The 24,399-nt window shown below is 36.8% G+C and overlaps 1 protein-coding gene across 2 annotated transcripts in view; it reads right to left on the bottom strand.

Annotated features, from left to right (window-relative positions):
* PLEKHA7 (pleckstrin homology domain containing A7) overlaps positions 1–24,399 on the bottom strand; it is a 118,133-nt gene that overhangs the window by 26,598 nt on the left and 67,136 nt on the right. For both annotated transcript variants that reach the window (XM_071761703.1, XM_071761702.1), the window contains exons 5-12: positions 19,264–19,375; positions 18,496–18,600; positions 16,705–16,777; positions 15,456–15,556; positions 8,508–8,686; positions 6,084–6,557; positions 2,883–3,402; positions 948–1,034 (exon numbers count right to left, since the gene is read on the bottom strand). In XM_071761703.1, the coding sequence (XP_071617804.1) occupies positions 948–1,034; positions 2,883–3,402; positions 6,084–6,557; positions 8,508–8,686; positions 15,456–15,556; positions 16,705–16,777; positions 18,496–18,600; positions 19,264–19,375 (1,651 nt within the window). The remainder of the gene's footprint in view (positions 1–947; positions 1,035–2,882; positions 3,403–6,083; positions 6,558–8,507; positions 8,687–15,455; positions 15,557–16,704; positions 16,778–18,495; positions 18,601–19,263; positions 19,376–24,399) is intronic.

The raw sequence follows: 24,399 nt of genomic DNA on the forward strand, positions 1-24,399 counted from the left end.
GAGCTTTTATGAACCAAAATTCACCTGCAGAACTGACACAGTTACAAGCTCATATGAATATACAAACTGGCTGATGCATTTCAATTTGCAGGTGACGCAGCATGTGACACAGGGAGCCAATCCCATCATTGAAGCAGCACAAAGAAATGGTTTTGCTTTAGAATCAACTTATCTGGTATTTTAACCCACATTTCTGAAGATAGAGCATCTTCAGAAATAGTAAAAAAAGGAAGTACACGTAACACTTAGAAATAGATGTAACTGGTGCCCTGTAACTTAAAACACTCATCTTTGAAAGCAAATACAATAGCAAAGAAAAAACAGAAACAACCTTGAAATTGTAGAAAACCAAATCAGCAAGAAAGCACAGACTCAAGCATGCCACTAATGAAGCATTTGCAGAGTCACAAGATGTCATACGGCACAGATGAGCCAAGCAGCAGCTGACCTGATAGGTGGAATTAGTTGGCAAGTGCTGCAGTAATTGTGCAATTGTGTAATTTCGTATACTAGCCAACTTAGCCTGATGTCTCCTTAATCGAATGAGAAGCAATGTTAGCTCTTCAGGCTGCAGGTATTTAGACACATTGTAAAGAGGAAATTAGCAGTCTTCAGGGAGAGTAACTGTAATTACATTTTTCACCTCAGTGCCCAGAAAGCAGTTACTTGACATGATTAAGCAATTATTTCATTAACTCTGCATTTGGTCAAATAAACATAATAAAAGTTGAATCCTCCAGTAACATGCAGCTCATCCCTTTTCACACTGCAGATAACAGTAAAAATCCTACAGGCATTACTGGGAGCTGGTTAAGATTTAAGTTTCCATTCAAGTTATTTATGTCTCAGCTAATAAAACACAACTACTACGGTGTCAGCAGGATTTTAAAACTTAACTATGAAACAATGATGACACAAAACAAGAAGTAACTGCTCTCTCAACTTACCGACTTGCCATGCAAGCTGGGTGCACTCACAGTATGTGTCATGTAGCCCATAGCAGGCATGGAGCGTCGATCCATGTGAGCTGAGCTCTGGAAGAAGCCACAGCCAGAATTAGAAGGATTGTCTCAAGTGCAAAGTATGCTGTACTTGGGGAAAAACTTAGAAGATAGACAGCTCTGCCACAAATTTGCTGTTTGAATTCACAGCATAAGGGTAACATTCATAGGCCAACCAGATCCTTCAATGATTAAGTAAAACTTATGAATGAACAAATGCAAATTTAGCACTTGTGATGCTGGGAAGATCAGTGGATTCTGACAGAATATGATGCTTCAGCAAAACAGATTAAGTGACTTCCAGCAAATGAAAAACTACTCCTTTAAGTTTCCTCTCACCTGATGTCTCCCACATCAAGTCTGGTCGAGTTTATGATCTGCAACAGCAAACTTGTACTATGCACAGTACCAACTGTGAATGCCCCCTTACAGCCAGGGAACACTAAGTTACTGACATGAGTGACACCTTGTGGCAATGGGTTCCATTAATACCAGGTTTTATTAAAATGTATTGGATTTACCTCTTTCTGTTTACAGTATGAAAACCTACTGCACACCCATTCTTTCATCTTTCTCTTCATCCAAACCTTTATGGTTTCTCCAAGGCAGACTCCTGATTTGGTTTTATTCCTGTTTCTGAATTTTAGTGAATGCTGGATTTTTTTCATATGCAAGTATAACTGCATGGAACTTAATAAAGACTTCCAGGGAGGGGGGAGTATTACAGATTTCTGTAGACGTATCCCTTTCTATGTAAAATAATCCTGGGTGCTTACATATAAAAACATTAATATTTTTCTCTAGAAACTTCTACAGAAGTTTCACAGAAAAGTTTTACAGGCAAGGAAAATTATATTCCCTTATATTGGTAAAATCAATCTGACATAAAAATAGTTTTATTTTAAGAGTAACATTTATGCAGCTACATTTAACAGGAAGGGAAAAGGCTGCAGCACATTCCTTTGTAAGGGATGTAATGCTCCTTCAACTTAGACATGGAGAAACCAATGTCTGGTATAATATAAGCAGGAGTCAAAAAAAAAAAAAAAAAAAAATTCCCCATGCTACACATCACTACACTATTTCATCCTCTGACAGAACATTATAAATCTATACAGGGTGAAAGACATCTGACAGCTACACTGCATATACATTAGGAAAAAATCCAAACTGGCATGTAACATAAAGTCATGGTCTTGAACCCAAGCTGAGTATCTGTAATTACAAGTCTCTTTTGTTGCAAATACTTTCCCCATCAGAGCCCATGGCTGAGGGTCAAAGAATTAGATGAATACATAGGCTTTCAGTTTCATTTATTCCAGTGTAAGAGGCACCAAGACAAGTAAATTCTGCATTGATTCAATCCTGATTTTTCCAAATTTCCTTAGGCAAGGAGAGACACATGGAATACCAAATAGGTAAACCTGTATCACCTCCAGATAAAAGGGTACAGCAGTGCCTACAAATAATCACACTGAAATTCTGTAGAAGGTTCAAGTTTCACACCAACTCCATCTGATTTTGGCCAGCCCAATGATAATTACTCTGCAAAGGGCTTACACTATCAATTTGTATATTTCATACATATAAAAATAGGCCTTTCTGGTTTTTTAATAAAAATCCTCCAAACCAATGTGATATACCACCAATTTTCCTTTCCTAACCAACAAAAAAATAATAAATCTGAAAGGATCAGAAAGATAAGAGATTTAAGAGAAAATTGTTCAATTTAAGAGGAAATTGTTCAACATATTAGCTTTTACAACATCTTTCATACATGAGGAAGGATACAACTAAAAATCACTATATTAGATCATGAACGTCTGACACCACATTTAGAATAGTTATAAACCTATAAATAGTTACAAATAGTACACAAACCTGTACAGCATGATTTTGCATCTTCCTGGGTGATCCAGCAAAAGGAACATCTACAGTCTGTCTCTCATCAGATGGTTTCACTGTAAGCCTTTCTGCAGGAGTATGTGGCCTCCTTGGGGGAAAGCTTTTTGGAGGTCCAGGAGGAGGAATATCAGATGGAGAAGGTGGAACAGATATTGATCGTGGAACATCTAATGAACTCTTTGACTTACCACGATCAATAAAGTCTGAAGAACCTACATAAAGGGGGGCAGTGGGGCTGCCATGTTTAAATTGCTGTCTCTGCTGCCACTCATACAGCTGCCAAACAGTTCCATCCTTATTGGCTTTCCTTTCCTCCTGGGACATCTTCAAGTGGCTAACACGATCTTGTGCGTATTTGTAGTCACTCGGCAAGTTGCGGTTTGGTGGTGGTGGTGAGCTCCCTGAAGGCTGCCTGGTATTCTTTGGCAAAGTGTGATAATTTTCAGGAAAAGGTGGATTGGGCCCCTGACGTGTAAGAGTCTGATCAGAAGCGAGGCTGCAAAGGAAGGGGGGGGAAATGGGTAAATTTTAGCATACATGGATGAGCAGGAGTGGTTAATAAAAAAAAATAATCTCCTAAATGACAGTTGGATAGGATGACCTACCAGAAAGAAACCTAATGGATGGCAGCATTACCTAAACATGTTACTTGGACCAAAGAGAATGTCAGGAACATGAAGAAAGTAATTATTGTTTTGTTAGAGCCAATCCATGAATTAAAATATCTACTGCCGAAAGCCTGCTCACCACTAGGTGGTGCAGTTTACGAACAACAAATGTATGCTCATAAAAAAACCCAACATTAAAGTGCAAGAAGAAACCTCATTAATCACAGTACTTCAGATAATTTTTACTTATGTGAAGAAAAATCAAAAAATTTAAAAATTGTTCTAAGGTCCCAGCTCTGCCGGTTCTACTGCTTTAAGCAACACCAGGCTTTTTGCAACAGAACTCATTGACAAACTACAATATAAAAAGAGGCATTACAACCTGGCTTTAGTACTGCATCCATAATGCAGATGAACTGCAGGAATTAAATCTTTTAGTATTATGTCTTATGACAGAACTGGCAAAAGCTTTGATAAAGTGTAGCTGGCTCACTCTCCTACTTAGAAGTCAAAATCTTTCAGTAGCTTCATGGATAAGAACTTTCATAATTTGTGATTCCCCAATTAAACATCTGGGGCTTTTGTACTTGCAGTCGCTCACTCATTGATCAGGATCTCCAGACAGAAAACTATTCTGGTAGACTTGCTACAGAGCAACAATATAAAGAACAACAAAAAAACCACAAAGTAAGAAATTCAGAGCACGTTCATCATTCCATTTGGTAGGTTCCACTCTGCATCAGAGGGAGACCTGACAGTGTGGGAACCACTGGAATTCCACATGAAAGAAAGGGCAGTATGGAAAAGAACATCTTTGTTCAGCATCCAGGAATAACAGAAGCAGGAGGAAAGGAATTGCTACCAGTCGCTGCTGCTCAGTAGTTGCTTCCACCTATTTCTATTTGCAGGATTTGGCACTGCTGGGCTGTGCTGAAATACAGATGCTCTTGAGAGGATACATAATTCCTCATGTCAGAAAGAGTAACTCCCCTGCACTGCATGGAGGATTACAAATTCATAAAAGCTCTGCTCTTCCCCAACACAGAACCTTGATACTAACTCAAATTTCACACTAAAGGCTAAAGCAGGCAGGTAGTATGAACAGAGGAAACTCAACAATCAGCATTTAGTGGTCAAGTAACCTCTTATTTGTCTAGCTCATTACACCATGTGTACTCTGTATGTTCTGTACTGTACTGCCAATTCTTTCCACGCACAAATCAAAGCAGTTGGTAGAAATGTGTTTTCCCTAGATAGGAATGAGAAATCAGGAGGTGTGGAGCAGGTAATGCTTCAAAAGGACATCTGAAGCAGGCATGAAGCTAGGACAGGTCCTTTTGGTGACTTCTCTGACGAAAAAAGAGGAAGGGGCTTTGACAGTTCCTATTGATCAACATAATGGAACCCTCATGAAGGCATTGGCAAACTACATAATGTTGCAAAATGTGGTTATTTTCTAATTGGACACGAAAGATTAATGTATTCAGTTCAGCAGGGATTACTGGTAGTCAATGGCTAGTACTTTTAGGAGCAAAAGCAGTCTGAACACAAAGGCCCCATAAGTTTTCTGGGGAAAAAATCATGCCTTTTTTTTCCAAACAGAATTAGCAAGCCTTAAATTTCTTACTGGATCCAAAATGACAAATGTTGGCTTCAATAAACATTAAAAAAAATCAAAGAATGCTTTCTCCTTCCTAAGACCATAAGCTAGTATCTCCTATTGTTCTATATTATAATTAGATTTTAGCAGATTAAAGGTACTAATTCAGTAGGTTACCCATATTTGAAAACTCCTCACATGCAGCAGAGTTCAAGTGTCCTTTCTGCCACTTGACATAAGGTGAAATTCTAAACAGATGAATATATACATTTTTTTTTTCAACTGGTACTTAATCTGGACTGATCTGGACTGCACACTCTGAAAGTAAAGCAATTATGAGATTTTTAAATTACAAAAGCATTCCAGCATGCATTCCACATCTTGTTACAATTTATGTAATTTGTAGAGACTGGAAAGGGAAAAGAGAATCCTGGAGACCATGGGAACATCCTCAATATGTGATGCACATACCCTGAGTGCAGTGATCTGATAGAGAGGAATGAATGGATGTTTGGAACAGGAACAGAAGGGAGAAAAGAGAAATGGCATTCCTTACTTTTAAGTGGACAACAAACGATTATCTACATATTGTGCACTTTTTCTATGAATAAAAGGTAATCAAGCACTGCACTGTCCTTTCTGGTGTTTCAGCTGTATCAAATTTTAATAAGTTTTAAGCATGCATAGTGATTTTAAAAACAATTAAGAAAAAAATAGCATTCTAATCTTAGTTTTTCTATTTGCAACATAATGACATTACAGAGATTTGATTAGCCAATCCCATATTGACTTTCTCATAAGATAAATACTTGAAAAATACCATTCTGCACTGGAGCAGAAAGTAAGTCTTGTTATGTACTGCCTCCACAAAATATCATTCTGATGTGCACTAAGTATATTAGTAATACACAGTTTAATTTAAGGAAACACCATCTGGCAGTCTATTTAAAAGATCTTCCTATTACTGACCTTTTCGTGTCTCCTTTTTGGACTTTTACCCAGTGCTCCACTTGAGCCATGTTACTTTTTCTTTGAATCTGTTTATCTGGATTCGTTCTGGGAACAAGCCCTCTTTTATATGAGCCAGTACCATTCTGCTCCACTAGGCCAGCACTCATACTTAATGAACTAGGAAGTGTTCCATTCTTCTCAGCTGGCTGAGGCTGAGCTGCTTGGGACCGCGACGCATTTGTTAAGTTTGGAAATAGTGAATCAGCTTCTGTTAACGCATGCTTAGCCTTTCCCTTCTTAGTTTCCAGAGTTTCTTTTCTGTGTATATAATGCTCCTCCTCTTTTTCTCTTCTTGGCTTATCATATCCAAGCATTTCAGCTGATTTTTGAAAGCTTTCTTTTGTATCGGTAATCTCTGCCTTCACGTAATCTTTACAGGCATCCACATGATTGACTTGGGGAACAGCATGTTGATCCACTTTTTCAATTTCTCTGAAAAGAAAATGTATGTCAGTAATGAACACTGCTTAATTGTGAAAAGTTACGTGGTCTTTTTAGAACTTTAGAAAGGATACCAACAAAAGCACCTTCTCCAGTCTGTAATAAATTTGGCAGAATTATGTTAAAACAGCTATGCACAGTACAACTCAGTTCTTATCCCAGTTAGACAAATTTACCTTTACAAGGAAATCAAGGAAGTACAAATCATTTACATGCATCCCTAAAAATGACTGAAAATACTAATACAGTGTGAAAGAATTGTTCAACTTGTCGTACATACATACAACTAAAAAAAAAAAAAAAAAAAAAATCTTCCTATCCTGGGAAACACTGGAAGCCAAGAAATGAAAACCAAACTGCCAACTGCTCATTTCAAAGTCAAAAAAGTCTTTTATATCTTTGTAGATGCCTCAGGGCCTAGTAATTTCTGGCCAAGAGGACAGAACAGTATCTACATTTGAGTCAGTACTATCATTGTCCAGGGAATTTCTGAGCTGGGGGCTACTACTGCAAAAAATAAAGTAAAATAAAATATAAAATAATATAATCTCCTCTGCTCCTAGTATATGCTGCAATGCACAGTACTTTACTTACTTACCTTATTGCCCATATATTTAAAAAACTCCCTGCTAGGAATCTTTATATAGAAACTTACATTATAATATAAAATGTCTAAAGACCCTAAAGGTTTTATGATGCTTTTGACACACAATGTACTTCACTTGGAATTTTCTTTGCCTCAGTACAGTGACAAGCTTCTCAGCAACATTTTTCCTATTACAATTCAATGGAGGGTCATTCATCTCACAGTAGCACCTCACCTTCTCTGAAACTAAGTTCAGCTTCTTTAAAGATTTATGGAAGATTAAGTCACAGTAAGTGCCATAAAATACTTGTTTTCACTTCAGTCTACTTAGTGTCTCAAAAGGCATGGTCTGCTATGAGGAAGGACAGTGGATCAATACTTCTAACGTGGCAGATTTGCCCAGTTTTTCTTTCAATTATTTCTATTTTTATATAGAAAAAAACACCAGGTAACAAGTTAACTGAAATTTAAATGAAATGCAGAAAATCTTAACACAAAGAAAATACATGATGCATAGCCCTGAAAGAGATGTTGACCCTTTGCTTATATTCAATTGGGCAAAAGCAAGCAATAGTGAGAAACTGCACCGTGACATTTTAATCCTCACAGCCCCAAGGGTTAAAAGCAGGATTGTCTCACATTACAAAGTTTTGTCTCACAAGGAGTTTCAGGGAAAGAATCCCATTCCCCAAGTCAAAATATCAAGAAGATTATGCCAATTTTACAAAAAGGGAAAAACAGGAAGACCATGAATGCAAAGCTGAATTTGTTTGCCTCTAGGACTAATGGGACAAAGGACATCCTGTTGGTAAGAAAGGCTTTTTTTCTCTGTATCAAGAAAAACATAAAAAGCTCTTGCAAGGAAAAAGGGCCACCAAAGTAAAAAAACCAGCAGTTAACACCTGCATAAACTAGTAGATATCCACAACTCTAGGCACTTAGGATTTACCCATTTTTAACATTCTGTTCCCTCTTAACAGCTTTTTAATTTTCTTCTAAACAATCATTAGAAAAAATTTGTAACATTTCTGCTTCTTTTTCCTTATCTCTCAAGGCTGCCAACTGACTGTTTCAGGTGTACAAACTTTAACTTTTTAACTGAAATTCCCTAAAAAAATAAACACATACAGAAATTAATCCACGTCAATAAACGCAGACACACCAGGTTTCCTTAATTTATGCTACTGAACTGATTTGCACCAAAACATAAATTTAGTAAGATTTACTTAAAACTGGAATGAGTTTCATGCACACATTTACAAAGCTGACTCTCAGAAATCACCACTAATCTGATTTATATATCTATACAACACTTATTTTAAAGATCCTTAGAATAGTTTGTGTATTGAACTTGCCTCTTGAGTGAAGAGCGTGTTTGCATAAGAGCAGCTTGATTCATAGCCCTGATCCAGCCATTCATATCCTCCTGTGTATCTGCACTGAAGTAGTATGTCCTCATCCCTGAATGCTCTGCCTGAGAGCCAATAACAGAATTCTTATTATAAATATATGCTCGCATACCTGTATGAACAGCCTGCAAAAATAAAAAAAAGAAATAAGTCAGACAGCCCTTTCATTTTTTCACAAGAAATAGTTACTGTAACTTTCCCAGGTATCTTTAAATAACTTTTAAGTATCTTTGACCTTTTTCTTGAATTTTGGGAAAAATTATTACACTGCCACATTGGGCTGCAGTGCACCAAATTCAAAGAGTTTGCAAACTCTGTGATTCTTAATGAAATTCCTCTACCTCTTTCTCCCACTATTAAGTTAAAAGTTCAGTGCTTCTTTTTTTCAAGGTAGGAATTTTCAGCTTTTAATTTTCTCATAACAGATGAATTTTATTTGCCATAAATACCATACAAAAAAAATTAAATTCTCACTGAGACATGCATATGCAAGCCAATTTTTCCAGCTTATTTAATAAAGCAATTTATTCAGACAAAACAGACAAAAACATCTTACAAGCAATTACACTGCTTACTTAAGACCTGATTATAAGGCATGGTAAGATCTTTTGGTTAAAGCGTGCACTTGAACCTCTGTATTAGCTGCAAAATCACAATGCTTACTGATAAAGTTAGTAATACTGATGAAATTATCACAGCACAGAAAATATTGACAAGTACCTCTGCACACCAGAGTACTCCATGAAATTCCACTGCAAACTAGAGCTATAACTCTAGGCTAGTTGAACTTAATCAAATCTCATCTAGATTTGTATAAGCAACAAAACAGATATTACTGTCATACCAGTCCTGAAACACTAGACTATATTTACTAAAAGTTACTTTACAGATTTCTTTTACATCAGCAGGATGAGATTAATCTCCTTACTTTCAAAAAAACTGAACACATTATACTGGCCTTTTAAGCTCTTGCAATAATATTTTAAAAAATAAATTAGTAATTTAAACTGCTTTTATAAAAGTAAATCTGCTATCACACAAAAAAACTAATAGCATAAAACACAGCGGAGACATGGAGATTTTAAAAAGAAAAAAAAACACCTCAGCTTTTAAAGCTATATACGTTTTTTCTTAAAGGTTAAACATATTTAACAGAACTTCCCTAAATAACTGGTCTTTTTATTAAATGATACCTTACCCTCTCCTTATTATGAATTAAAGCCACCCACTCTTCAGTCACAAATTGCTTCAGCAATACTTTTGACAAAACCTGGGCTGTTTAATCCGATGCAACCTAAATTTTGTAATTTCAGTTGTTTGTCCTGGATTTCCTAAATTACCATGATCTTAGAGACTCGTATCAACAACTCCAAAGAGCAAAATCTTTCCTTGCTATTGTAGTGCTTTAAGTTTTGTGGAAAATTTACTCCCTTTCAGCCTGTTCTTATGAACATGTGAAATGTGGCCTTCCCATCTGTGTCTCAAGCATGGAGGCCTCAGCTTGTTTCGGAAACTGTGCTAACAGGCTCTGCAGGGCTAAGTTGCTGCCCTGACATCACACCCTTTCATCAAGAAAGAAAGGAAAGAAAAGGTGACATAGAAGTCTAAGACTCCCCCCTGCTAGAAAGTGTTTCTTAGCCAATATGAGAACACCAGAAGGTTTCTCTGTCCCCACCATTAGCAACCTCCCTTACCATGGGAAAACAGGACTGACACGAAGCAGTAGCTCTGATCAACTGGGCATTTAGGAAACAAAGGAATTTTTTTCACATTTAACTGTCTGAATCCTTTGAGTTTTTGCTTTGTTTGTGCAGTTCTGGGCTCTGCAGCATAGGAAGGACATGGAGGTGCTGGGGAGGGTGAGAGGGTGCAGAGAGGCCAACTGGGCTAGTTAGGGGGGTCTGGAGAACAGGTCTTGTGAGGAGAGGCTGAGGGAGCTGGGGCTGTTCAGCCTCGAGAAGAGGAGGCTGAGGGGAGCTACCTGAAAGGAGTTGGTAGTGAGGGGGCTATTGGCCTTTTCTCCCCAGTGAGCAGCTAAAGGAAAAGAGGAAAAAGGTTCAAGTTGTGCTAGGGGAAGTTTAGATTGGATATCAGGAAAAATTTCTTCACCAAAACAGTGGTGAACCATTGGAACAGGCCGCCCAGGGGGGTGGCAGAATCACCATCCCTGGGGGTGTTTAAAAAGCAGGTAGACGTAGCTCTTCATGAGATGATTTAGTGGTTACAGTGGTGTAGGACTGACTTAATGATCTGGAAGGTCCCTTCCAACCTTGATGATTCTATGATTCATTAACTCATAGTGTCCAATTTATTGTTAGCATCCAGTATAAGTACAGACCAAAAACTGGCAGCTCCAGATGTAAAGGAAATCAGTGATTTTAACTTTATGACTACAGGATTCCTTCACAGACCATGTTGAGCCCATAGCAGATGACAGAATTTGGAAGTGAAGAAACTCCTGCAGAAAAGCAGGCTATGTGTGTGCCATTGCAGATAACAGAGCAGGCCCCTACCACTCATGGTCATAGACTTGCTGAAAAAACCCAGAACCTTGGGAGAAGAACTGCAGAGACTGCATACCACATCTATAAATGGATTTAACAGCTGTCTGCTCTAACTGACCCACACATCCTGATCAACACACCCCAGGCTCTCTTTCAGCAGTGCATGATGAACACAGCTAAGAGGCTGTAGGTAAAAACAGAATAAAAATGTGATGTTGTACCATTCTCCCTTGAGAGACTTAAGGTATCGGAGGCATAAACACTCACAGCTTCAGAAGGCACACTGGAGATGCTGTGTTATTACCAACTGACATGACATTCTGAAGTTCACAGTATATAAAACTGGTCAAAAAAATGCAAACATATTTCAGTTATTTATTAGTAGTATGTTTCATATGCAAAAAGCCACTTTGTGCCATTGCCCTGTAGCTGCCACTGCCAGCAGACACAGAAGCTAGCAGCTGTTAATTTTGGTTTTTTGGGGGTTTTTTGCAATTTTTTTTTTCAAAGCAAAAGCTATTAAGATGACTACAGCACACTAGAAAGCCTAAAACACAATACATGTGCACACGTACACCAAACACACAACAGAAAAAACAATATTGGTACCTATTCATGCATTCAGATGCCTGAATGTGGATAGATTGAGAAGAAAAGCAGTCTCTCTCCCATAATGCACAGAAGGAGAAATGGACAGTAAACCCCAAGGGCATATCAGCAAGACAAGACAAGGACAAAAAGTTAAACAAGTTAAAACCATGAGGAGATTCATGTTTCCCAAGAAAACACTTAAAAAACTATATTAGAAGTAACCAATGCCTGGAGCTGTTATGTTCACCTTCAGTAATTCAAAATTCTGAGAGAAAAAGCCACATTTCATAGACAGAGGAATGGGGAGAGGAACTATTTTCCAATAACTGCAGTCTTTCCAAGGTAGTCCTCTCAATAACCTCTTTTGAAGTTTGATATTTATGAAACATGTATGGGCAAAAATTGAAATAATACTCTAAGCCTTCATTATAAACAACAGCACACTAGAATCTAACTCATATTTCACTCTCAAATAATACAGAGTTTTTTCAGGACTTCTAGAAGGTAGAACCTTCCCTCTTTCAGATTCTAAAATGGTACTTCTTAAATTTATAGCCTTTGCCATTTCTTCATCCTTTATTTACAGCAAATGCTGGTATGACTTCCAAGTTTCTCCATGTGTATTAGTATCAGATTGATATAAATAAGTTTACATTCAGTATTCTCACAAGTTTTTACACATGTAAGACCGGTGAAAAATTGTTTTTATGACTGAGGACAATGAGACTTCTACAGGGACTGAGATGACATTAACCTTCATAAGTTGGTGCTACTCACGTTTAAAATTTGGTATTACTGAAAAGTACAGTCAATTCTCTATTAATCACAGGGAGTACTTCCAGCTATATATTACTGTTGTACAATTTTTTTCACGTTGAAATCTGTACATTGGGCTTGTGCTCCCTCACATTTTATCAGCAAAAAATATATTGTATTCAAAAAATATAGCAATTAGATTAATTAAGTATCTCTAAGACGTTAACTACTGAACTATATATGCAGTAAGAATCCTGAGTTCTAGCCTGACCATAGCTTATAGCTACTCACAGCACTTTGCTAAGGACAAATAAACAATCTAAACAATTAATTAGGATAAATATTTAAAAGCAGAGTTTCTAAATACAACAATTTAAGACAGATACTGTTACACTTCAAAAGAAGTTTCTGATTGCATTTGAACACCCAGTATGTAGTTCTGCAGGCCTGCAATTGTTAAACATTCTATGAGAACCAAATTTTTAAAGCTGGGTCTTAGGAAATAATGAAAGGAAAATAATTTTGTGCACTCCTACACTGTACATTATTTCAGGAACCTTCTTCTAAGTGAATCACATGCAAAAAGTGTCCATGTATTTGCTAAGTAAATTTCCTTTGTTTAATTTTACAATCTAAGATGTTGACATTTTCACAGTTTGACTGCTTCCCTAGCTTCAAAAAGTCATTGTTACAGAAAACGGACACTTAAAATGAGAGCCAAAGCCTCTATTGTAACAGAGGATTTGCAGAAAGCTGAATAAATGACAGGACAAATGTAAAAAGTGTCACGGCATATTCTCCCACTCATTCAGGACTTACATGCAAAAAACTCCTGTCTTTATTTTGGGCTTAATCTGCTTGTGTTTTCTATTTCTGGCTGCAGTACATTGTGAGACAGAACGTGCGTCTGCTCTGGGTATCGAAGCGCGCTGAAGAGATTAGATAAAGGTAATGGCTGGTGAGTGATGGATGGGATCCCAGCACAGCCACTCCCTGCCCACAGCCAACTCTGGGACCACTGAACAGCAGTGCTGGATGGGGCCCATGCAACAGGAATCTCACAAAATCCTCCTACAACCCTAGGAGTTGCTTCCATATCAAATGAAACTGCAGCATCAAGTCTGCAGCTTGTCAAACACCTAAAGCAGAGTTAAGATTGACCCTGCAAACTAATACATGAAAGGTATGGTGGGGATTTTTCATACAGATTTCTAGCACAGCATTTGTTTTGCTATTAGCTCCCTATTTCCATATCAACCTTTCAGTAATGGCTATGTCAAAAGCTTACTGGCTCATGCTGCTGTTCAGAAAAAGACTCAGATTAAAGACTTGGTTGAGCACACATAGGTATGATATCCTAAAAGAGAATGGGGAAGTCTGCAATTGCTTCTGAAAACATTTAACCACAATCACAAGCATGGATTCTACTCTGCAGGAAAGGAGAGGCACAACATGGCAGTGGTGACCCCTGGGTTTGCCTACAGAACTGCTTGGAAACTATTTGTGTGCATGTGTGTATATTCACAAGTGATTTTTTTCCCTTTATCACCGATAGTGTTAAACAGGTTAATAATCCTAATCCACATTTGATTAACATTTGCAAGCAGACTTTAAAAACATCAAAAACCTCTACAGACTTAAAAAAAAATAGATAATTATCATTACTTTCTTATCTTCTTTCCCAGTCTGAACTAACAGTTACTCAAGAGAAGCAGAAGCCTAGAAGCACATTGGGTCCTCTTTCATAGGTGCTTCTAAGCTCTAGAAAAGGCTCTAGAAGAGGAGTCCTTGATAAATTATACTCATTAAATATTACAATGGAATATTACAATGGAATGTTTTTCTAAAACAAAGGTTCCTTTGTAGCTTGTCCTCCTATTTCATGGTAGTTGTTTTTGTAAAGTACAATAAAAATTTCCACAAAATGTACTGGGTCTTTTTTTAAACACAACTTAATATTTGTTTAATGAATTTCACACCATTATCCCCTTGAAAATATAACACAAACCAACGACAGCAAGTTTGCAATTTTAAAACACCCCAAAAGTCAAAGTATAAGCTGAGCACATATTCTTTGTAAAATCAGCACAGAAAAGATTTAAACAGAAACTTTTCTTCTCGAGCTCCTAAGTTAAAACTGATCAAAACTCAATTTCTAAATTCCTTTTTTTCAAGTACATTGCTCATTTGCTTGGCAGAAACACAGGTTCTGCTCCAAGTACTGGTAGAATTTACACATGCAACATACACTGCAGTTTTAAACTTTGACTTAGTACTGCAGCTGAGATGAAAATCAATTAGCATCAGGTTTCCCAACTGTCAAGAACAAATGTATGTTTTATTTCACTTCTCTAGGTTTTTATATCAAAGAATATAACTTTATACAATTACTAGTTCTTTTTAAAAAGAAAAAAACCACAAAACAAACCTCAAACTATATCAAAACAAGAGTATTTTTTTCTTCAAAGATTTACATGTCACTTAGGACACAAATTGCTTAAGAAAACTATTGGTTACTCCTCCCCTTGAAATGAGGAAATTATGAATTAAAAGCTACAGTGTTGTCATTTTCTAACTGCAAGAGCTGAGCTGACTATTTTCTTTAGAAAAGAACATAACAAAAGCAGAAGACCATCAGTCCACTATGAGATCATGTATTCTCTAAAGAAAAAATATGGCTTTTATTTCAGGTTATAAACAGCACTGGAACAACTTAGTAATTTCTAATTTTAGAAACAGCATCTTTGCTCTCAGACACATTATTAAGCTCTAAAGATAGTTACACAGTAATAGATATATCAATGTCAATCTGTAAACAACTAAACAGTTCTATGTCACACTGCATGGGGCAGTCAATAAACCTGTCTACTCTAAAAAAATAAGGAAATAAAACAGGAGAGCAGGTGGTGTTTCTGTTTACAACAGCATCTTTTGTAATTAAAAAAACCAAACCAAACCAACCAAACAAAAAGCCAAAACAAAAACAAACACAAAACCCCCAACATTTTAAAATATGATTAATTTATAAGTTTTGTAACTGTACCTTAAAAGAAAATTTGCGATTTATGCGATCTTCAGGTCCAACTGGGGATATTACATAGCTAGGCAATGGTATGCTACCCAAAACAGATTCTTCTCTGCTGTCTGTTGAATAATTTAAAAAATTATTAGATTACTATACATAATATAATTCACTACAGATTTTAGTGAGGTAACAATACATTCTCCTTTATGAACACACAGACAACAGGAACAAATGAGAACGAGCAGCAGTTCAGACTGGATAGAAAAGGAGAACTTTCCCCGGGAGGACAGAGCAGCAGTGGAACAGGCCAGCCAGGGAAGTTTGTGCTCTCTCAATTCTTGGAGGCTTCCAGTGCCTGTCCAGATTACACTCTGAGCCACCTGGGCTGACTTCTTTCCTGACCCTGCTTCCACCAGGTCGTAGGACTAGACACTTCCTGAAGTCCCTTCTGACCAGAATTTTCTTATGACTCAGCACCCCGTAATACATGGTGAAAAACATTTTACTTTTAAAGAAACAAGATTGAAACTTTTTAAAAGAAATATCAGTTTGGGGTTTGTTGAGTTTTTTTGGGGGGTGGGTGAACTTTTAGGTTCAGACAGAAAAATATGATTTGAGAATAAAGCTTATGGTGACAAATGAACTTTGATGGCTGAGTAACATGATGGACCTTCCATTTAGCATTCTACATCTAGGTTAATTGCCATAATTGGGAAACCTCTTTTACTGCTGGCTCTACAGCAGTCAGCAACAGAAATGCAGTCCCTGGCAATATGTATTTGCTTCATATTCTGTAATGCTTTCCAAAAATTGCAACACACTACACAATATTCAAAACTTCAAAATAATCTTGATTCAGAAATCCTCAGTCCTACATCACCGCTTGGATTATAGCTGAAACACTACCCTGGTCTAGCTATAAGGTGGATTTTCAAAAAATCAGCTGTCCAAGTGCAAGCAAGTACACAACAATGCAGACCAAAGACTGGACAAATCTTAAACTGGTATTGCTGCCAAATGTTTTTCAATATAACCTTGGCATGTATCAAAAGTGAATCATGTTACAAAAGATCATACACCACCCACCCAACTCTGGCCTGAAATTTACTGTGCAGTGAAGACATAAATAATTGTTTCACTATCCATTTCTCAGAATACCTAACTATATATATCTGAAAAGTTCAACTAGTTTATGCTTGCAATGTTATTTGAACAGGTGAACTGTTACAGACTAAATAGCCAATCAAAGGAGCCAGTGTTTACTCACCTTTGTAGTAAAACAAACAGTAATCAGCAAGCACAAACCATCGTCTTTTCCATAACCGCATGCCTGAGCTATCCTGAAATGCAAGGCATGCAAAGCATTTGTCACTTAAGGAAAGCTACCAGCTTATCATAGCATGCTGCAGCAGTGGGCAAATCACCTGACGTTTACCTAAATACAGTACTAATTGCAAAAACAAGTGGTTTATATTTTAGCACAATATTATGTACTAAGAAAGATAAGAGGCAAAACATCCAGCTATAAAATAATCAGGGTAAAACATTCAAGCTGCTAATTTTCATTAAGCAATTAATCTCACATCCCAAAGTGCATCCAGATTAACCTCACAAACAATCTATGCATATTTTATCTAAAATATTTTATCTAATCTGTTCTAGCTAAACAGATTTATCCTGCAATAAAGAAGCAACGTATGCAAGGATTGCCTGTGGACCAAGATGAAAATCACTACACAGCTGTGAAGTTTGACCTCACATTTCAGACAACTATCCCCCTTAATTCTACAGTCAGTGTCCCCTATATTACCCATGTCTAAAATACAGTTTATTCAAATATTCTTTAGGATATGAAACAGAGTGCATAAAAGGTTTTAATGAAATAGAACATAATATAAATATAACATAACATATGCCTGGAAGTCTTTGTATATCTCTTTAAATATAATATATATTACCTTGTCAAAATGAGTAATATTTACATTAAAATTAATTTTAGAGGCTTGTAAAATTGCCAGAGTGCAGCCTAAGAATTACAACTTATTCAGCTATGATAAGCTTTAATAAGACCAGTGACATAGAAAGCATCTTCAGGCTTTGCCAGCAAGTAGAGCAAAGGGGGACAGAAGGGAATAGATAGACAAATGTTGCATATACTATTTCCCTTCTTCTTTCTGCAGTCATACAAAGTATGCAAGGACTTTTTTCCCTTTCCTGCAACACTGTCAACACACACTGTGGGTTGTGATTCTGTCCTGAAAACTAATAGACTTGGGTAGTGGATATCAACCAAGGTGATAGAATACAGCTCTCTGTGCAGAATGAAGTTGATGGGCTGTCAGCAATTTCACTTTCTTGTATATGTAGAATTGTAATTGTAAGCCTTAGATTTCAGCCTTCTCTACTCATCCCTAAGCTGCTTCTGATGGATCTGATGGACACTGACTGACAAATGAGAAGCAGGGAAGTATTATTGCACAACAAACAGCTTTATTTACTTTTTGGACTCAAGGATTTGCCTCTGACAGCTTAAAAGTTCAAGATACAGCAGCTCTATAATTCTGTTTGTTGGATGAAATCCTATAATCCAGCCTTTGCTTGCACACTGGTCTTGGTAGCAGTGATATGTGGTGTACGGGGCCCTGTCTCCTTTCATTTTCTACCTCTTGCTTCTGGAGAGCAAAAGGCATATGGGTTGGAATTAAGCCTTCAACCAGGGCATAAAGGCACAAGCAAGCAGATGGAATAAGGCCTCCACAGCCAACCTTGGGTTTAAAGTCATCGAGGGAGACTGAGATCAGCACAGCAGCAAGCCAGCAGGATACATCAGGGAAAATCAGATTTTCCCGATAACCAGACAACAAAGTTATAGACACAACATTTAACCATAATGGTGATGTCCACTCATTATTGCTCTACTGCTGAATCAAACCTGTACATAAAACTTGGTTTTCACACTTGCTGAAGCACAAACTCTGTTTTCTCAGTTACTTGGATGGCACTTCTATTTGATGATTGTACTTAGGTATATTAATAGAAACAGATAACACACACACACCTGCTTGTGTAGCCAGCCTCTTACTATGACAGGAACATTGGGATTCCTCCTGATAGCTTGTTCCCTCTTCCCAAAGCTATGAACTTTGTTTCCAGCCTTCACAACCTGTAAAGAAGTAAAATGTAGCAGTGGTTTTTAAGCTGTACCAGACTCATTTCATAATACATACAACCTTGTTGCAATAATTCATAACACAGGACACAGCAACAAAGTATTTATAACATTTTCAAGAGCAAGTAAATAGACAAATTTACAACACAGCAAAGTTAACCTCCCACTTTCATCAGCACATCAGTGGACAGTCCACCAACTCCCAGCTGAACAGCAGAAGCACTCGTGCCTGAAGTCTGAAAGCAGAACTCCTTAAGTTTCAGTGTGCCTGGGAAGTAGTTTTGAGTGCACAGCAAGAGGTACATCTAAGTCTGGCAACATGGCCCAGGTTTCTTCCATGCACAGGACTTAGTGTGCATGAATCATACTGACTGTTCATTACCTGGATATTGGGGTTGTTTTTGTTGTTGTTGTTGCCTTCCCTATTTAAATTAGACAACACTCACAGCTTGTAAAATGCCTGGACTTTGACTCTGCAAACAAAAGAAGGTGCAGAGTGACACTGCTAAGGAAGAGACCTAGACAACAAAGTGGAAATCACAAAGAAAGGTAAATTACTGAACTTTTGGGCTAAACCCATGGCCCTGTCAAAATCAGATTTAAAAAATACTGGTTTTAAAGTGAGCAAAGTTCTACCCCTAAAACATCAGCCTTTACCTTAGAGCCAGGCTTGGTATCAACAGCAGATGTAGTTACTGCAGTGGATGTTTCACTGACCATGCTTGAAGGTCTTTGGTTTAGTTGTTGCTTGGACATAGATGAATTCTGCCTAGAAAACAAACAAAACCAGATTCTTTAAAAGATATTGTTTCTAACAGTCAGCTTTGCCTCTTTATATGCAAGATTCACAGTGAGCAAATGAATGACAGGCTAGTCAAACATTTCCAATACTTCTGCAGTTTCCTTTGCAGCACTCTATTATTTTGATTTCAGGTATTTCTCATGCAGATGTTGCCAATGACATCTGATGATTGGTATTTGCCAGTGCATCAGAAAGAAGAAACCTGCCAATTTTTCTGCAAATCCAGCAGAGAATGAAGAAATGACAAAGAGCACTCAGAGAAGATAAGGCTAATGCAGGGAAACAACACTGCAGCCAATTCAGTGGTTTAGCTGAAAACAAGTGGAGGGAAGGATAGGAATCAGCACTTTGCAATAACAGGCTGCTTATTTAAAAGCAAAATGAGACTAGCCCACTGCTAGATCTTTCACTAACTTAATGTTAGATCTTTAAATCTGCCCAAAATATGATTCATACTACATTATGAATTATTAAAATACCTTTTAAGTGAAATGATGCAATTCATGGCAGATATTGTTAGAAATAAGTAACTTCTGAGTCATACTGAGATTCAAGAAATCTTGATAAGTGGCTCAGATGCAGGTATCTATTTAAAGCACAGGTGAGCTCAATCCTACCACAAGAACCTGTTCAACAAGTATGAATTCAGTGCAGATGCCCAGATGAAGAAATGAGAGGATAAACAGAAGTGCAAAATCTTGTGGAAACTCATATGCAAGCTGTGAAGAGAAGTCTCAGCAGCCAAGCAGAACACCAACTTATGAATTAAAACCACAGGTGGTATTTTCAACAACAACATGGTTTAGCAAACTGTAGTTTATGAACAAGTAGAAACACAGTCACATCAGGAAAAACAAACAAGCAAAAAAACCCCCAACCAACCTAACAAAAAACCCAAAACAATGACAAAAAAACCCAAACAAACAAAAACCACCCTAAAATAAACTATTAACAACCTAACACTTTCCTTTCTTTTCCCATCTCAATAAATCCCCAGACACTGAAGAAAAAAAAAAAAAAAAAGCCACACACAAGCCACAAAGCAAGCATTACTGTTGCTGTCACTGAAATTCAATTCCAATTCTGAATGCCACAGAGAAAAGAGTAATTTTGAGAAGCTACTACTCCTAAGAACAGAGAAGAAGAGTTTGTGAATGTAGTAGCTCACCACCTGGTTTAACAAGGACAAGGTGTTTGCCACTGCTGCTCTTCCTCAGTTACAATCTGAACAATTACCTGTTCAAATCTTTTATAGATTATTTTGTGCAGGGAAAGCACATTTTTCCATTTATGACAACATAATTTCAATTAAATTAGATTCTTTAGAATGTCCACACCATAAGCTACTACTGAGTTTATCCCTGTGGGATAGTTGCACAATTTATGTTATTTTTTAGATACTCACTGGGGAAAGGAGGGGAGAAGAGAGGAGGGGAGGGAGGAGATGAGAGCACATGTAACATGCATTGTCAGAAAATTTCTAGGCTTTCCAGAATATAGATCATCTGATTAGATTGTGTTTATTTATTTTATAGAGTAGCTATTTCAGAGAGGTAGCTTTCTCAAGAAAGGCAAACATGAAAAATAAATTTAAGCTCAAAAAAAGTGCAATTAATTTTTCCAACAAAAAACATCTATAGGGAAAGAGAAAGCATCCCAGAGGAATGCACTGAATGTACCAGTTGGGGTAGGCAAAGTCAGATGGAACAAATTTTTAATATTCTACAACATACTGTTTCACCATAGGTTAAACATACTGTAGATTAAAAAAAGGAGAGACAGAGAGACAGACAGACAGAGGAAGATAAGCTTTACATTTTTAACAAGACTATCTCTATCAGAAAGTCATAGATACAATACAGAACAAAAAATGCATAATTTCTATGAATTTATAATTTGGTTATTTACTTAGTGAATTATCTTCCACTTACTAATCAAAATTATCACTGCCAATAAATCTTTCTTTCCCTTCCTAGTAGAATCAAGATTAATAATTAACTGGGAAACAAATACATTCACAAGGAATCAATTTTTTTTTTAATAAATGTGAGATTGCTGCCCTGTGGGAGAACTCACGTAGCCAGCAAAAGAGACAGTAAATCCACTGAAAGAGAAAATACATTATTCCTCTCCTTATAGAAAGTCTTTGGCAGCAAATACTGGTGATCCAAATTTTCTGCACATAAGATGTATCAAAAAACACCAAACAATATAGAAAATTGGTTTAAGTAAAGTATTTCAAGGATAAAATAGACTTGCATGAACACATAGCACAACAAAACTCAAGTATTCAATTTTTTCAGTAGCTAATCAAAATTCTCAGTCTGATTTCAAAAGCAAACAGCATGATGCAGAATATGCAGAATTACCTGAAACAGGTAATGGAACATGTTAATGGAGTTAATACTGTCCTAATAGACTTTACAGATTAATCTTTAAAAATCAGTGACTGTATCATTGACTCTATGCATTCAGAAATGTTAGATGAGAATCACTGTTAATAAAGATGCTTGATGTGTTCTTCAAGACATCTCAACACTGCTGGGTTTTGTCTCTTTTCAAGATGGTTTTCTTACTGCCTCCAGGTATACACACATACACATACAGAATTGCAGTATTTATACTCATGGCTCCATTCCCCTGTAAATCTTTTAAAAATACTTGACAATAATACTCTATAGAGTATCTCCTGTGAGCAGCTCCCTGCACTACTTAAACAGTACTAGTATGTCTACAGAAATCACATTTATCAGCTACAAAAATTACATGGCCAAGATTTGTTTTATTAAAAGAAACCCAATAGACAGGTCTGATAAACAATAATGAATTAGGACACTAGTAGCCCATATTAAAATGCAATACTCACGAGAGAACACATTCCTTTTCCCTAAAGGATCATAAAGATCAGTCGACTTAGAAGATCCACATTCATACCAGGAACTTAAAAAGTTTATTTTGTTTCAACCAAATTCAACACAAAAACATGACATCAATCTAGTTTTAATACTAGTGTACTAATCCTATTCAGCTAGAGAAAAAATTAACTGTCCTATTTCTATACATGTAAACATGGCAGATGTTTATTTTGGGGCTGTTTGGGTTTCCTCCTTTCTCTCCACCTGATGCTTTTGCTGCTATAGTAACCAAATGCAACAGACAAAATAAGATGACTCCCTCCCCAGAGGTGACACACAGATTCTCAGTTGCAGAAAAAAAAGGCAAAAAAAAAAGTATAACATTCATTGCATGAAGCATACTATGTATTTTTTCTCTATATTGCTACATTTATGTTGAAGTCTTATCATTTTTAAGGTACCATCTTCCCTTTTGCAAGCACACTATTACCAAAAAAATACATTGTAAAGCTTCTGATACAGAAGTACCAGTGTTTATCAACACATGGATACATGGCTGGAAGTGCCTACTTCTTCCTTGCTGCATGAAATTATTTTTTAAATGTTATTAAAAGACAGAAATCAAAACATTATGTACTATCTTAAGGAATTCTATCATGGTTTTTTTTTCAGAGAAATGTGCATATAACAATGTGGTTAAACTAAATCAAAGACTTGTTTGGCAGCCTTAGCAATACTGATACTCATTTCTCCACTGGTTGTTTAAAAAAGGTCCTCTTGTGGATTAAGGGTTCATTAAAAACATCAAAGTAAAGCACAGGAGTTGAGACAGTTGTGAAATGTAAACAAGCTACCCAAAGGATTACCCACACAGCCAAGGTGTTTAAACCATCTAGAGGTCATAGTGAAAATTGTGAAGTGACCAAGTTAACAGAACCCAAAAATTTCTCTTAGCAAAATCCAAAATGCTGACAGGAATTGATGGAAAAATAATCTTCTGATATGAGTAACCAGGTGATAAGATGCCAAACTGAATTCAGTGTCAACAACAGAAAACTAAGTCAAAGTAGAAAAAATTAGAGAATGGGTTAGGAAGTACAGAACTATTTAATCATTGCTTCTCAAATAAATCTGAATGAGAACATGTTTATGAAGTAGGAATAAAATAATAGAATAATGATCAAAAAATAATGTAACTTAAAAGTTACAGGTTCCAGGCAACAGTCTGTTTTTATCCTCCAGTTACAATGAAGTTGAAGAAATCAGATTTTGGCTTAAAATACAAGATTGATGTGATACTGCTTAAAAAGGAAAGCACCCTGGCAAGAGACTAGTAAAACTGTGTCTCAGCCTTCTACTGAAAGTACCCAGTAGTTCTCATTTCATAAACGTGAGGCAAGGACATCTGGTTCATAACAAACTTATAATCAAGCTATGATTACACGATTTATTGACATAATTTTCAAAAACTTTTCAAATCTTCTTGCCAGAACTTTGTTTGCTGGATGAGAAATGGTTAGACCGGTCTGTACATTCATCATTTCTAGCTTACTGTAAACTACTTTTCTGATGTTAAATGTATCCTTTTAATAGATCTGTCTGTTGCAGCCTGAACAAATTTGTGCTTACATCTCCTACAAGCTCAAAGTCAACATCTGGTGACAAATCCTGGCTTTGGCCCTAATCTTAAATTAAAATCAACCCGTAAGTAATAATGCATGTCACAGCAGCACTGAAGAACAAATTGCCATTTATAAAACTCTTAAGAGTGCTAGTACTTCAAAAAGGATTCTTCAGCTACTCTTGGTCAAAATAACCTCCTACTGAAAAGTTTCCACAGACCACACAAATCCAGAAAAAGCTCAGGAAAGCATCACCAGTGGAGAAGCACTCCAAGGAGTTTTACCCAGAGTTTTCCCTTATGTGTGTACAAAATTTCTTTATGTTCAGTTCAGTTGAACCTTTACAACAGATTAAATAAAAATCAATGAACTGATGGAAGTTGGCACACAAATGTAGAGTCGGAACTGTCTTTGAGATTTCCTCCATTGCAATAGATCTGTTCTCCTTCCTAAACACCTTGGGGCACCTTGTTTGTATATTTGTATGGAGCCAAACCCCTCCCCAGCACCAAGT

The sequence above is a fragment of the Heliangelus exortis genome, chromosome 18 (genome assembly GCF_036169615.1).
Source record: "Heliangelus exortis chromosome 18, bHelExo1.hap1, whole genome shotgun sequence".
NCBI lineage: Eukaryota > Metazoa > Chordata > Aves > Apodiformes > Trochilidae > Heliangelus > Heliangelus exortis.